Consider the following 16,889-nt stretch of genomic DNA (forward strand, 5'->3'; position numbering starts at 1 on the left):
ACGATGGTATGATGCCGTATACGATGACATGATGAAGTGATATATATGATGAAAAGAGATGATGATATGATATTATGATGAAAATGATTTTACTGCATGAGATACAGGAACGGTGATGGGTTAATTTTTATACTTGTCCCCTACATCCCTATTCCAACTGTAATCTCATTATGGTGTTTTATGCTTACATACTCAGTACATATTTTGTACTGACTCCCCTCTCTTTGGGGGGCTGTATTTCATGCCCGCAGGTACAGACATGTGACTTGAGGATCCACCAGCTTAAGATTCCACCCAGTGGGTTTAAGAAGAGCTCCCTCATATCAGAGCCCAGCTTTTGGTACCGATTATTGATGTATATATTTGTGTGTTCAAAGGTACGGCAGGGGCCCTGTCCCGCCTTATGTTTCTATTTTTTTTAACTCTTAGAGGTCTGTAGACATGTATGTGGGTTGTATATGTATGTGTGAACAGTTGTGCCTATATGTTACGATAGCCTCGCCAGCTTATATATATTTTCTTGCCTGTTGGCACGCTATGACTCAAATAAGAGATAGGTTTCCTTATAGTTATCAAGGATACACGCGAGTATCCAGTTCGGGCATCCGTCACGGCCTATGGGTTTAGGTCGTGAAAAATACATATTTGTCCAAAGGAATTTGAACCTTAGGGAAATGAGGTGGCTTAAACTCCTAAGAGACTATGACATGAGTGTATTGTATCATCCGGGTTAGTCGGTTGTCTAGGATAGTGTTGCATATGTTGAGGAAGGTAAGAAGTAGTTGCTTAAAAAAGTCTATAGATTGGCACGTTTAGGTGTGCAGTTGGTTGACTCTGATTATGGAGGTGTTCTTGTACACAATGGCTTAGAATTATCTCTTATGGCGGATGTTAAGGCCGAACAAGAAAATAATCCAGTATTGGTCGAATTAAAAATGTTGGTTGTCGAAAAAGCCTTAGAGGCTTCCTCTTAAGGGGGATATGGGGTATTACATTACCAAGGTGGTTTGTGTGTTCCTAATATTGATGGATTAAGAGAGTTGATATTGAATAAGGCTCATAGTTCTTGATATTCAATTCATCCAGCATCCACCAATATGTATCATTGTTTGAGGAAAGTGTATTGGTAGAATGACATGAATAAGGACATTGCGGAGTTTGTGGCTAAGTGTCCAAATTGTCAACAAGTTAAAGTTGAACATCAAAAATTGAGAGGTTTAGTTCAAGACATTGAGATTCCTACTTAGAAGTGGGAAGATGTGAATATGGACTTTGTAATGGGTTTGCCTCATACTAGGAGACAACATGATTCTATTTGGATCGTTGTGGGCCAAATAGCTAAATCTACATATTTTCTACTGGTCAAGACTTCTTATGGTACCGAAGACTATGCTAAGTTGTACATTCGTGAACTTGTGAAACTTCATGGTGTTCCTTTTTCAATGATATCAGATATAGGTACTCAATTCACTTCACATTTTTGGAGGTTATTTCAAAAAGGTCTTGGTACTAGAGTCAAGCTAAGTACCACTTTTTATCCTCAAACTGATGGACAAGACGAAAGATCGATTCAAACTTTGGAGGATATGCTAAGGGCATGGGTGATTTATCTTAAAGGAAGTTGGGATGAGCATTTTCTATTGATTGAGTTTGCCTATAATAATAGTTATCATTCTAGAATCCAAATGGCTCCTTTTGAAGCCTTGTATGAGAGAAGATGTAGATATCCGATGGAATGGTTTGAAGTGGGTGAGATGACATTGATTGGTCCATATTTGGTAGTTGATACAATGGATAAAGTAAGGCTTATAAGGGAGATATTGAAGACGGCTCAAGTCATTAAAAGTCCTATTCGGACACTAGAAGGAGAGAGCTTAAATTTGATGTGGACGATTGGGTGTATTTGAAGGTTTCACATATAAAAGGCGTAATGCGATTTGGTAATAAGGGGAAGTTGAGTTCTAGATATGTAGGACCCTATAAAATATTAAAGCGTGTTGGCAAAGTGACATATGAGTTAGACTTGCCATTTGAGTTGGCTATGGTTCACCCGGTATTTCATATGTCAATGTTGAGAAAATTTATGGGTGATCCAAGATCCATTGTTCCATTGAAAATTGTGAACGTTGAAGAGAATTTGACTTATGAGGAAGTTTTAGTGGAAATTTTAGACCGGCAAGTGAAGTGGTTAAGAAATAAAGACGTTGTATCCATCAAAGTATTGTGGAGGAATCAACAAGTAGAGAGTGCTACATGGGAAGCGGAAGAGGACATGATGAAGCATTATCCGTATCCTTTTCCTTCCACTCAAGCTTAAAGGTACTAAGTTGTTCATGATCAAATTGATTAAACTCCTACATTTCAGTTCCATGTGTCATTCATATATATGCATATTTCATGAAAATGATTTTTCAAAGCCTATATTTTATGTTAAGTACGAAGTTTACATGTTCTATGCATTTTAAGGTGTCCTCATATCCATGTCGGGTTGTTAGTCCTCTTTCCAAGTCCTTCCTATGTTGGTTGAATCTCATTTGAGGACAAATGTTCTCAAGGGGAAATATTGTAACATTCCTCAAAATGCTCATAAGTTTCTTAAGAATGTCTTGGGAGTAGCCCTCGTGTAACGCATTATCCTTATTTTTTTCGGTAAATCCGAGTCTGGAATATCGATCATGGGTTCAAAACCTGCGAAAAAATGGTCTCGATGGATTTTTAGGACCCGTATATCAAAAGAAGAAATTTTCAAGAAATTTCACAAAACAGTGAGGTGCGCAGTAGCTCCGCATCGCCCACTTTTTCCCATTCAATGTAAATTGTCACTGAGTCAAAATTTGGCAAAAAATCTCACTCGCTAAAAATTGGCCCAGCAGGGAGCAGCTACGCGTAGCGGACCTAGGCATGGTTTTTCATCCGAATTCAGTTTTTAAGTAAGGTCACTTTAGACTTTTCCTTAGTTTTTAGTTAATGAACTTGGACGTTTTTACAGCCTAATTCTACTCTATAAACTAACCTAAGCCCATAATTACATTCAATCTTCTACAATTCACCTACTCAAATATATTTCTCTACAAAGGCTCTCAAGGACTCCGTTGAAGACTTTCAAGAAATTCACTCAAGCTCTCCATCAAAACTCTCAAATTCTTCCAAATTATTTTATCTTCTCACTCAAGGTATATGGGTATTGATTCATGGATTCTTTCATCCATGAAGCTCAATCAATTTTTCAAGTTTTCTATTAAATTCAAGTATGAGATTTTATGGATTTTATGATCTCTATTTCAATTGCATGAATTATTATTCTAATTATGATTATGAGTCTATTTTAATATAAATGGATGGTTATTGCATTGAATTGAAGAGTTTTTCCATGAATTTTCCTATATTGATCTTTAGGGTTCATGATATGAATTATGGGTATTTTCAATTATACTTGCAAAGGATATTATCTTTGTGATTTACTTATGGGTTGATAAAAAAGTATATGATCATGTATGTTTTTACTCCAATTTTATGATTTCAAGTAGAATTTTGAAAGCCCATGCATGAAGCTATTTACTATGATGAATTATATGAATTATGATCATGGAGTTCAATGTTTTCAAGGTATTCTTATGATTTTCAATCAAATTGATTATGTACATGAGGTTTACACTAAAGTCAAGTATGAATTATGATAATGAATTATAAGCATGTTCAAACTATGATTTTCATGCAAGTTATGAAGATAGGTGACTTAAGGCCCAATGTGGTACCTTAAGGCCTAATGATATGAACTATGTATGTATGAATTGTAATGTGGAAGGACAATACCTGCATTGCACTTATGATATATAATGTGGAAGGTAAATACTCACATTGCAGTTACGTTATGAAAATGAGGTACTCTATGATTTCAAACCTATGATTATGACTATGATATACGTTCATTACGATTTCTATGCTATGTATATTTTTCGTGGAATTTAACTTAGCACCGAGTGGACTTGAGGTGGGGCCATATCAAAAGCCCTAGTAGCAACCTCATGTCTCTTAAACTATGTGTCACTATAGATTGCCTTCGTGGCCTAGCTATTGGATCCACATATAGCGTACGTTATGACCCGCCAAGAGGGGTAGAGTCTATCTTGGCAAGTAGATTCCTCTTTTTCTGGTGTAGGGGTAACATCAGAATTCTATTTTATAGCTCGCATGGTCTTATTTTCGGTTATGGTTCCTATCCCACATATGTATGATCTCTTATGTATTTTCATGATTTCAAGTATGCTTTTCAAAAGCTTTGGTCATTATTATTTTCTCATGTTTTACTTATCTCATCTTATCATGTACTTTAATTGACCATTGCATTATATTATTTATGTTGCATATCATGCCCTCATACTTAGTACATTCAAACGTACTAATGCATACTTTTTGCCTACATTGTCTCATAATGTTGGGGTTGAGGTTGAGGATCATATCCATCCACGTGGCTAGTTGAGCTTTCTTATTCGGTGAAGTTGTGGTGAGTCCTCATTTATCGGGGACTAGTTATCAAGTTGGTTATTGCTTCCAAAGACTTTTGTTATTTTTCATTTTAAGGATGAGCTAGGGATATGTCTTAGCCCCGCCCATGTTCATGAGTAGAGGCATCTAGTTGGACAAATGTTCGAGTCTATGTTGTGATGTGACATTCTTCGTATACTATTCACAGTTTAGACTCTCTTATGATGTTTTATTTTTAGTTTACCTTATGTATGGTAATGATATGAACAAGAGGCTTGGTTGGAGCCCTATCGGGGTTTCGATCGCCGTGTTACTACTAGGCCCTAGGTCGGGTCGTAATACCATTGGCCTATTCATAACGATGGGGACAGATCGTTACAATAAATTAAAAAAAATTAAAAAAGGCAAATCAATCAAATGTCTGACTGACCATAAGCTCCTCAAATTTGCTTCTATAATCTATACAATATTAAAAACATGAAGACCTTTAAAATGTTGATTGAACTTTTTGTTCTTTATTAAAAGATTTCGCTTTAGACAAAATCATCTTTTCACCATTTTACTTTAGACAAAATCATTTTTTCACCATTTTCTTTAGTTTTTATTTTTATTTTACTGCTATTAAATATTAACTATAATAATTAATAAACATAAATCCTAACTATATGAGGAGATATCAGTGAATCTTAGACAAAAAAGGTCGAAAATATCCAAAAAAACAATTAGGCAAAAAAGATCCAAAATTTAAAAGTCAAAAAACGTCCCAATAAAATAAGAAAAAAAACTCCAAATAATGGAAAAGTTCCGTGGGTAATTTTGGGTAGTTTAGTAATGGAAAACCTACATCAAAATTCCATCGGAGAATCTTTTTCCAGCTAAAATAGATTTGATTCAAAAGAAAATAGTCAAAAAATTCCAAAATAATAGGCAAAAAAGGGTTTTTAAAATGTCCCAAAAATGTCAAAAAAAGTCAAAAAATAGGCCAAAAAATCCAAAAAAATTAGAAAAAGTTTTTTACTAAGATTTGAATTCTTAAATTTATGTGACACTTCTAAATCATTTTACTTTACCTTTTATAAAATAAATTATACAATTCTCTTTAAAGAAGTCATAATAGACTAGATAAAAGTTTTATAGTATTTAATATTTTAAAATTAACTACAACGTCCTATTCTTTTTTCAGATTTTTTGTGATTTGTTCTGGTAAGTTTTCGGTTTGATCTGGCCTTACTTTGCTTATCTAAGGTAGTGTTGGTGATCTGCTATTAGTTACGTTTGGTAGTTTATCATTGAACAATTGAATTTATGGGTTGATGATTCATAATTAACTGATCAATAATATACAAGGCGAATTGTGTTATTTACCAGCTAAATAAAAGATGATAATAGGCTTACATAAGGCATTATATTCATTGTTCTTTTTTTGTTTTTTTATGGGCTCAAGTACGTACATAAGAAGTTGAAGAATTGCAGAGTTACCAAGCCATATGATACAAAGAAAGGGAGTTGCCTCGGAGGTTTATGATTAATGAGTTTTTCTTAATTGATTGAAAGCAGAAGAAAAAAGTGAATTGTTTTTTTTCTCTAAAAAAAATGAATTATTAATATAAAGAATAATATGTAGATTGTTGTAAAATAATGGATAAAGAGTGGACATAATGGAATAAGGTGTGGATTATTCACTCACCTTTTCCTTCCCCTATCCAATTACTGTGGATGTCCGTACCTTTTCCCCCTTATAATTTAGGCAATAAATAGTAATCTGTATTATGTAATTGATATAGATAATAATTCTCTCCATTCTCTCTTTCCATTTCCGTCTTCCTTTCTTGTTAATTTAATTTGCTAAGTTAGTTTATTTTATAACAAGTTATCAGCACGAAACTCCGCTATTTTGAGGTATTTAAAGCAGGGAAAGAGGGTAAAAAATTATTTTTCTAACATGTCTAATCTTTCTAAACTTGAATTTGTTACCTTGGATATATCGGGGCAAAGCCTACTCCTCATAGACTCTAGAAGCTGAAATACACCAAGATTCGATGGGTCTAATAGACACCATCAAAGAAGATAACCAGGCATCTAGCCAAAACTATGATATTTCTCCGCCACCATCTTGACGAGCGATTAAAAATGTAATACCTCACAATTAAAGACCCCCTTAAATTGTGGAAAAAATTAAAAGAAAGATATGACCACCTGAAGTTGGTCATTCTCAGTACCATTGGAACACTTATGTATCTTGCTAGCAACCAGACCTGATATAGCGTTTCTGTTAATTTGCTAGTAAGGTATAGTTCTTCCTCGACGTGAAGACATTAGATGTGTCAAACATATTCTGCGATATCTAAAGGGGACTGTTGATATGAGCCTGCTTTATACTAACAAAAATTGTGTAGACCTTGTTGGTTTTGCAGATGCAAGTTACTTATCAGATCCACATAAAGCTCGATCTCAAACAAGCAATCTATTCACATACGGAGGAACTACTATATCATGATGATCTAGAAGCAGTCCATTGTTGCTACTTCTTCAAATTATGTTGAGATAATAGCAATTCATGAAGTAAGTAGAGAATGTGTGTGGTTGAGATCAATGAAACAATTCATCAAAGAAAGATGCGGCCTAAAGTATGATGTCAAAGTACCCACGGTCATGTTCGAAGATAATGCTGCGTGCATATCTCAATTAAAAGAAGGCTACATAAAAGGAGATAGAACGAAACACATTTCACCCAAATTATTCTTCACACATGATCTACAGAAGAATGGTGACATTGATGTACAACAAATCCATTCAAGTGATAATCCAACAGATTTATTCACCAATTTTTTACCAGCCTCAACTTTTGAAAATATGGTACATAAGATTGGAATGTGAAAACTCAACCATCTGAATCGTGTTCTTCAACTTCGGTGAAATTATGAAACAATCTATTGAGAACAAATATTAGTTTAGGACTACTAATTGTCGATCAACCAATAATAATTAGATGAGGATTTATGAAGTCGGAGATGCTTTCTGAAACTATGGTGAGTCCCTTTTGTAATGTCGTAGCAAAAATTAATGAAATTTTTGATCGAGAAATTTAATTTCCTTAGTGTAGCATATGTTTTTCTATTACTATGCATGTTTATTCATCTCTACAATTCTTGAATTTTTTTAGTAATTTTTATATTGTGGTTGTTTTATTCGAGGTCAATATCTTTCCTATGATTATTATTAAGGTATATAATTTAGGAAATAATTGATTGTGATTTATGTTGATCTACAATGCTTAAAATTTATCTATTCTTTCTTAGTCAAGGTACAAGTATTGTCACTCATGATCCTCTGAACATATTTAATTCATGTGAGTTCTTCTATTTATGTTTGTGTAAACATATTCATGTTTTTATAGCTAATAATCTTTTCTATTATTTGTTATATATTAGTAATTTGTTATAAGTAGTTGTGTTATATTATTATACTTATATATAATGTAGTTTGTTTTGGGCTCTTCATGTCAAGTGACATTTTGATCCGGGTCATTCATATTATCTTATTGTTTAGAGTGTATTTTCGTGTATCTACCAACATAATTCTTTCTCCACGAATATTGTAATTTGAATAATTGACTTTTTATATCAATGGCGAAATTTTGTTCCCTATATTTACTTTTGCTCTTTAATTATTAATATGATGGTAAGTTATCATGTTCCTCTTTAAATATACTTTTTATCTTAAAATAATTACGTTAATTTTTTAAAGTTTTGTACTAATAATGCAACGTACTTTATATAAATTTATTAAACTGATCTAATTAAGAGGATTGGAGATTATTTGTCAAGGGTCAATTTTGGGAGAAACAATTTGGAGTTTAGTAAATCTAGCGGTGAAATTAATATTTCAAATACTTTTCGTTCACATTAAATAACTGTGTGTTTCGAGTTTATCAAATCTAAGGGAAAAAGTAGTGTAGCGTAGCGTTTCCTAAAATCTTGAGACGAATTGGGCGACCCGACTCTTTCAAAGTATTTCAGTCTTTTCGTCCTCCATCAACTCTCTCGGATTGCCCCATGATCCTTTGAGGTATGCATCAAAAAATGTCCCTCTTTGTTTTCTTTTTGTGTTTTAGTTCATGCTGTTGAGGTATGTCTCCCAGAACAATGTGTTTGAAACATGTACAATTTGAATGGGAAAAGAGTTCTTTGATTTTGTTACGAATAATCACAACCACTAGAGGCATATAAATGGAGTTCTACACTGGACATGACCAAACCATCTCAACTGACCTTCTCCCGCTCTATTTTCTATGTGTATTACATGAACCTTCCGATGAATGTGGTCATTTTTTAATCTTGTCTGATTTTGTATGGTCACACATGTCTGAGCTACTAATTTTTTGCATATGTTGGACTTTAGAGGCATATCATTTACTCCCAAATAACGTTTATGTCTATCCTAAACCCTTGCTTTGTTGAGTGTTCCTCCATTTTTCTATATTCAATCTTGTGGATGACACCCTCCATGGTTTATCAATTAAGACTACTAGTATATAAATAGCATAAACATTGGACCTCATCCTGACTTTTTAATAAATATCTTATGTAATTGTACTTGATCAACGTTTGAAGAAGCTGCTGCTGAGTGCTGACACAACTGGAAAGTTGAAAGGGGCAATTTCTTTTACTTGGTAACTGAGAAAAGCATCAAACATTATGAACTTGTGGCTATAATGAGGAGGAAAATGTGCAGTAGGACCTTCTTTAAAAAGATTATTTTTTCAATATTATGGTTTCTCTGTTATACTTCAAAAATCAAATAACACAATAACACGTTATTTCCTTTAATGAAATATAAATAATAATTTAGAAATAGTCAGCTCTTATTTCAGGGTCCTCAGTATACAAAAAGAAGTAACAAAGGATTTTCTTATTGAAATATATGTCCGTTTCTGTTGTTTTCATCCTCCCATTACTCGTAGTTTACTGATTAGAAGTTTGATGCTGTTTCGAGCTTTTGTGCCAACTGGTGTTGGGACAGTTGACTCATGAGGGATTTTTATTGGTCTTACAACACAAATGACTGATGTTTCTTCAGATAGAGGGGGAGGGGGTAGTTAGTGTTTAGACGTTGGTGAAGAAAATGAAGTTATTATAAGAATAGTGTTGCGTCTTTGAAGGAAATTTCTTTGGGAAGGTGAGTTATGTATATCATTGTTCCAAGCCTATGACCGTATATTTTTTGTAAAAGTTGGGGAACTTTCAAGCTCTCTAGTTAACAACAATATACCAGTGAAATCCCACAAATAGGGTCTAGGAGGGGTAAAGTGTACGCAAACCTTAATCCTACTCTGTGGAGGTAGAGAGACTAAGGCCGAATGACCCTTGACTCAAGTGCAACACATCAAAGTAGTTATAGAAAGGAAAAACAACATTGAAGAAAACATGTCAACTTATACGGATAACAATGTAGAGCATTCAAGAAAGGAACAACAACAACAAAAATAGTGAAATAGGTGAAATACAATAAACAACAGATGGTAACAAATATATAAAGCAAGAAACAACATGAATAAGGTTAATACTACGACAACCACGGTGCTCCATTTCACCACAAGCCTAATTCTGTTGAAAAGCAAGGCAACACTCCACTACCTATCAATCTTTTATCCTAATCTGCGGCCTCCAAACCCTCCTATCTAAGGTTATATCTTTGGTAAGGCAAAGCTATACTATGTCATGTCTAATCACCTCTCTGCAATACTACTTTAGCCTACCTCTACCTCTCCTCGTACTCACTATATCCAACCTCTCACACCTCCTCATTGGGGCATTTGCGCTTCTCTTCTTTAGGTACATAAACTATCTCAGTCTTGCTTCACTCATTTTTTCCACCGTGGAGGCTACTCTCACCTTGTCCTGAATATCTTCATTCCAAATTTAAAGATTGAAATAATTTTGTATTTCCTTATTTTAGTTTTTGCTTCTATTTTATTGATAAAGTTGTCTTGCGTAGGAATCATGTAATAGTTTGTGATGAATTTTGCTGCTTGCTCATGTTATTGCGGTTGTGTTTTGAGAGGAAAGTTACTCAGTAACCGTGTTTACCTAGCATACTCCTCTAAACCACCCCTTAAGATGTACCTCTATGTTAGGTTGACCTTGTGTTAAAGGATTGATTGCATCTTTTTTATCCATAACAACAACAACATACTCAGTGTAATTCCACAAGTGGGGTTTGGGAAGGGTAGGATGTACGTTGACCTTACCCCTACCTTTGTGGGGTAGAGAGACTATTTTCGATAGATTCTTGTCACAAAATAGTATAATCATAGCAAGCATGAAAGGAAAATAACGACATCACAATAACAAGATACACAAAGCAAATGAAGCAACATGTAGTAGTGAAACTTCATGAATAAGATACAACGTGACAATTAACTAATATTACCAAATACGGAGAAGAAGAGACTGACCCTTGCCTCTCCCACATAAAAGTATAACAACACTCGAATAACTACCCCCTTCTACCCTAATCCTACTCGCACATCTTCTTATCTAGAGTCATGTTCTTAGTAAGCTGAAGATGTGTCATGTCATTTCTAATCAACTCCTGTAGTTCTTCTTTTGCCAACCTCTACCTCTCCAAAAACATCCTATAGCCAACTTATTGCACCTCCTAACTAGTGCATCGGCGCAACTCCTTTTTACATGCCCGAACCATCTCAATCTCACTCCCCTTATTGTCCGTCACGGAGGCCACTCCCACCTTGTCCCGTATAATTTCGTTTCTAATTTTACCTCTCCTAGTATGTTCACACATCCATTTGAGCATCATTATTTTCGCTACCTTCATCTTCTGAACATGCATGTTCTTGACTGTGCAACACTCTGCCCCATACAACAATGTGGGCACCTTGTAGAACTTACCTTTAAACCATGACAATATTCTTATCACACAGTACTCAGTACCCAGTACCCAGGACGCGGGCCTCCATTTCAACCATCTTGCTCCAATACAATATGCGACAACATGATCAATCTCTATGTTTCCTTAGATAATAGAGCCAAGATACTTGAAACTTTCTTTCTTGGGAATAACTTGTATATTGATCTTCACTTCCACATCTGTTTCATGCCTTACATCACTGAACTGGCACTCCAGATATGGATCTTATTTCATCCATTATGGAAATTTAAAAATTTCATATAGGTGTACTGCTCTTTGGTTGTGTTGTCTATTTATAGCACCTTTGTGTCTTCTATCGTGGTGTTAAAACTGTTCTCTGAGATAACATAAATGTAAGGTAGACTGACAATCAAATATATGATCTCAGAAGCACTCTAACAGCCTTCATGGATACCAAGCATAGCACATCAAATCTACCTTGGATATGGGTGATTGAAACATTGGCAACTTCCAATGAGATAGACACATCTTTACTCATTGGTATGTATGAAATTACAATTATTTTGTGACAAAAACTGTAGTATCAACTGTAATAGTGGCTGCTTTGGCTTTTTTTTCTGGTTCATGCATGACAGATTTGGTTAAGCGGACTCCTGAAATTTCTGATGAAATGGGAAGAAATGCAAGGGAGCTTGTCTCCTTGAAAGTTTTAGAGACCTTGTCTGTCCAGGAAATCTCAAATGCAAATAATGATGCTTCAGTTCCGGGTGATAAAATTGAATTGGATCGATCAGTGCGCTGTGAAGATGTCCTCCGCCACTTATTGTTGGGGGTAAGTACCTCAGTTTATCTTATCAAGGTTGGGTTATATGGTTCAGTAACTTAGTTTATTAAATGAAGTTTTTTTTATGAGATTTTAGTAATTTGTTTACAAGGGACAATATATGCTTGAGTGTTTTGAATAATGCTGTTTTCACATGTTAAAATCTGCATCATGTGTACATTTGATCAGGTCTCAACAGATCAAAAAATGGTGGAGCCAGAGGTGTCAAAATGGGATGTTCAATCATTTATTAGCAAAAAAAGATCTTGCTTGCCAAAATGTGCTTTGCAACAAGTGAGCTAATCTTAATTTATATGTGGAATTCAGCAAGTTCTCACATTTGTAATTTACCTGTCTGATTGTTTGGGATTTGCTGTGTTTTCAATTGATAATCAGATTAAGGATACTGTAGATACTACCAATCCTCTTTCTACATCCTTGAAACCGAAGAATGGATTGGAGATTGACAGTCACTCCAGAGATGGAGGTCGTTTTAATGCTGTTGATTCTAATGGCATTAAGCAGAGTCGTGAAGTAAGAGGCGGTGATGCTCAACATGAACATGTTTTATCAAGTGGGAATGCAACCCTTTGTTTGGGGGCCAACACAAATGGCCTGCAAGAAAATCAACCTAGGACTGTGGTGCCTTCTAAGAGGAGGATTGATGCCTTTACTGCTCTTGAAGGAGAACATAGCGAAACTGAACCCTTATCAGAGAACAGTTCTGGTACTTGCATAACGCCCTCCAAAAGGTTTAAGCAGGGAGTCATTAGTCCCAGGCGCGATGCAGTTAATGATTTTGAATCATCTCAAAGAGATGGTGTTTCAACAGAGTTGTCTGCACAAATTCCCCATGCTGTTGTCCAAAAAGGGAACTTGGAAAATGGAGCTCTTGTTGGGGGCTTGGATGGTAGTTGTGAGGGTGCTGCATCAAAAATGGTTAGACAGAACATTGATACCAGTAGCTATGATGATCGATTGCCTGAAATAATGATTACAGAGGAAAAGATCCAAAATGTTGGAAGTAGCAGCAAAGCTTGTGATGAATTGAGAACATCAAGTGGTTCATCACAGCAGGTAATTCATCAGGATTCTCGCATTAATGGAACTGAAGATCATCGGGAGTGCAATCGGGAAAAGTTATTCAAAGATGAACCTTCTGAAGGAGCCAAAAAGAATATTGTGGAAAGTGATGAACCTGAGTTCTCTAGTGACAGTGATGGATATCACAATGAAAAGACTGGCCTTTCTGCAAAGAGAAATGATTTTGTTAGCTCTCAGTGCACTCAGGGTCAAGATCCCTTGACAACTGAAAATGGTAGAGTGCTCAATCTTTGTGTGAAATGTAATGAAGGTGGGCAACTGTTGATTTGCAGTTCGAACACCTGCCCATTATTGGTTCATCAGAACTGCTTGGGTTCTGTTCCCAGCTTCGTTAATGGAGAGAAATTTTACTGCCCCTTTTGTGCATATTCTCGAGCAATTTCTGAGTACCTAGAAGGTAAAAAGATGTCCTCACTTGCAAGGAAAGATTTGGCTTCATTCGTTGGCGTTGGGGCTAGGCGACAATCAAAGAAATCTTCACGCAACTCACGTAGAACTAAGAAGAACCAGTCTAGAGAGGATGAAGAACTGTGCCATGATAAGAATAATAAGGATGTTTTGAATGAGGTCATAGAAGCCAGGAGTGCCCCAGTCAATAGAAATTCCGTGATACATGAAATTACAGAGATGCCTTTACCTCAACCAGAGGCTTCTGTGACTCATGAACCCGTGGCAGCTGGACCAAAATCCAAGACAGCACCACCTAGATTGGATAGATCAAAGCAGAAGCTATCCAGGGAGGAAGAAGAATTGTGTCACAATGAGTACAGAAAGAAGAAATCTTTGAAACAGGTCCAAGAACCAGGAAATGCTACAGTCAGTATAAGTTCTCCTAATGCTGAAGTTACACAGATGGGTTCACCTCAACCAGAGGCCTCTGCACCTCCTGAAGTTGTGAGCAGACCGAGCAGTTTTGAAGAAGAAGGTTCTGAAGATGAAGAAGCAATTGCTTCCCGATATTGTGTGCGATTTAGGAATTCAGACAAGAACTAGTAAGTCTTTCACTTGAAAACTGCTCAAGTTTGCAAATTCATGTGTTTAGCATGTGTATTCTTCCAAAAGAGACATCATTTTTCTTCCTCTTCAGGAATCCATTTACGCTTCATTGGAACATTGTTATGGTTGTTATCACCGTTGCCATGTGTGATGTTTCATTTGTTATGACTCTTCTTATTATCCACTATTCACCCTTCATCATGGAGAAACATCATCATTTGCTGGAGCATTGTAATAATTGTGTATGTAGTTTCTTCAAATTTGCAGTTCCTAGCCTGCAATTCCTCAAGTGAAGCTGAAGCACCTCCTTCAAAAAAAAAAAAGGAAGAGGAAGAAACATTGAAGGTACTTGGATCCTCGTTCTCTCTAAAGGTTCTCTTTTTTTTTAAAAGGGTTTCTATGTCTTTTTTCTGTTTTCCACTTCTCATATTCATTTTTCTTTTTTGGGTCAAACTTCTCGTATGCTAGTTCTGTCCTTCGGACTGTCATTACCACACGCGATTGCTCTAGTAAAAGAGAGATGATGTTAAACTGTGTTTCATTCATAAAATTTCAAGGGTAATGGTTTTTTTTGTTTTGTTTTACATGAGAGTTACAGTTGGGTGCAGCTATATTTTTCTTCTATAGGAAAATGTTTATGATTATGGATTAATAGGCCTTCCCCATGATACCTGTATGCCTTTGTACCTAATAACAGAAAGATTAAAGTATTTAGCGCTTTACCATGCCTTGTGGTGTTTTCTTCTGCTACTGCAGGTGTGTAAATATTTCAAGTTTTGGATAGATGGAAGAACATTTTGGAGTTCGGTCAAGTTTGATTTTTTCCAGAGGTTGGATCGACCCCACCCTAGTTGGTTAGGGGCTTGGTATCAGATGGTTCCCTTTTAAGATTTTACCAGCTTGGCTGGCCCTCTTAGAAAGGACCAGCCTCCAAGCTTGGGGTCTCAACCTTATGGGGGCTCAAACCGGCCCATTTGCCATGTTTCCTGACATGTTAGCAACCGAGGCTAACCAAGAATTAGCACATTGTTCTGTCAAGTTTTTGTCCTTGGTGGGTATAGAAGGGCTTAGATAGTGTACTGTGTCCCTTTACCAGGTTTAGTGGTATGCTATCCAACAATGGCATGTTTGTCGTAATTTTTGGATTCATGTGGGTCTAGGAAGGCTTAAATAGTTTAGCATGCTCATTTTACACCTTGTTTGGATGATCGTTACCCGTTGTATTGTATTATGTTAATTTAAATATAATATTTGTTTTGATTGTTACTTGAATTATATCGTATCGTATCGTTTAATTCCATCATTAGTTTATAAAGAAAAGTCTCATTTTGTGTAACGACCGATTTGGTGTGATCGTGTTCTTATCTTAATATTTTCTTCTCATTTTGTCTTTACTTATTATTTAATAATCCTATTTTATTTTTCACCCTTCCTTTTCATGGTAGCGCTAACACGTGTTCTACTTTTCTTGTAGATTAATCATTTAAATTATTAATGTGCGACATTATGTAACGGCGGAGAACGATACAATTATTCCAAACACTGTATTCATTAAAACAATACAATAGGATATAATATAATACAATTCAATATATTATGAAACAATATGTAACAACCATCCTGTAACGCCTTGAAAATTTCCATGTCAAGACCCGAACCATCCTTCATAGGCGTATAGGTTTGAACTCGACGACTTCTAATTTCATATAGGAGTTAGAATCAATTTCTAAGTAATTGAAGTGTGTTGGATGTGTTTAGGGGTCATAAGAGATCTCTAACACCAAGCCAAGACCAAAGAATTCCCATTGACTAAGTTTCCGGAATGAGTTCGTGTAAGGGTCAACTTCAAACGACCATATCTCCTGGAATATATTGAACTGGGTGGACCACGACCTACCAAATTAAAGGCCTTTGAGTCTTCTTTCCAACGCCACCAAGATTGCAATTTTTGGAGTTCAGAGTCAAAAGTTATGGCCATTTTAATACAGACTAGTACTGCAGGAATTTCAGGCCTGGGCAAAATTCAGGCTTGGCGCTCCAGTGGCGCCCCACGCCACTATAGCGCCAGAAAACAGCCTCAGTAGTTTGGGGCTTGGCGCGACGCGCCACTATCAGATGTGCAGGTTTTTAGCCTATTCTGGCTTGGCGCTGCAGTGGCGTGACGCGCCACTATAGCGCCAGCAGGGTTTTAGCCCATTTTCCAGATTTTTAAGGGGCATTTTGGCCTTTCCTTGTGTGTTACCCAAAGTGAGGTCGTTTTGGGAGGAAAATTCACCTAGTAAGAGACTCCTAAGCCTCCTTTCCTCATTCACTCTCACTCACACTCTAAGAACAAAAGGGAACAAAAGCCCTAACCTCCCAAGTGCTCTCAAGCCTTCTTCCTCCATCTCCAAGAAGATCAAGCCTCCATTTCTTTTCAAGTTTTTCATTCAAGAGTTGACTCCTCAAGGTATGTGAGCTTCCATCCATGGTTCCTTTCACCAATGGAGTCCAAAAGTTCTTTTTAAAATTTATATTAAAATTTTAAGGGTGAATCTTCATGGGCTTTTATATGATGACTTTAAATGCATAAATTATGGTGTATTTTGAG

General features: G+C 36.0%; 1 protein-coding gene across 3 annotated transcripts; it reads left to right on the top strand.

Annotated features, from left to right (window-relative positions):
• The first annotated feature begins 8,361 nt into the window (after positions 1 to 8,361).
• LOC129871512 (uncharacterized) lies at positions 8,362 to 15,571 on the top strand. Of its 3 annotated transcripts, XR_008762266.1 has the most exons (7): positions 8,363 to 8,553; positions 11,804 to 11,916; positions 12,012 to 12,208; positions 12,389 to 12,493; positions 12,596 to 14,295; positions 14,550 to 14,644; positions 15,056 to 15,571. XR_008762266.1 is itself a non-coding variant. In XM_055946442.1 (6 exons), exons 2-6 carry the CDS (start codon positions 11,823 to 11,825, stop codon positions 14,571 to 14,573), a joined length of 2,103 nt encoding a protein of 700 aa, XP_055802417.1. In that variant the 5' UTR covers positions 8,362 to 8,553; positions 11,804 to 11,822; the 3' UTR covers positions 14,574 to 14,638. The 3 variants fall into 3 exon arrangements, 2 of the variants coding, with proteins under 2 accessions (XP_055802417.1, XP_055802418.1); XM_055946442.1 differs by lacking the exon at positions 15,056 to 15,571 and having other exon boundaries at positions 8,362 to 8,553; positions 14,567 to 14,638; XM_055946443.1 differs by lacking the exons at positions 14,550 to 14,644; positions 15,056 to 15,571 and having other exon boundaries at positions 8,362 to 8,553; positions 12,596 to 14,296.
• Positions 15,572 to 16,889: the final 1,318 nt, after the last annotated feature.

This window comes from Solanum dulcamara, chromosome 10 (genome assembly GCF_947179165.1).
Source record: "Solanum dulcamara chromosome 10, daSolDulc1.2, whole genome shotgun sequence".
In the NCBI taxonomy this organism is placed as follows: domain Eukaryota; kingdom Viridiplantae; phylum Streptophyta; class Magnoliopsida; order Solanales; family Solanaceae; genus Solanum; species Solanum dulcamara.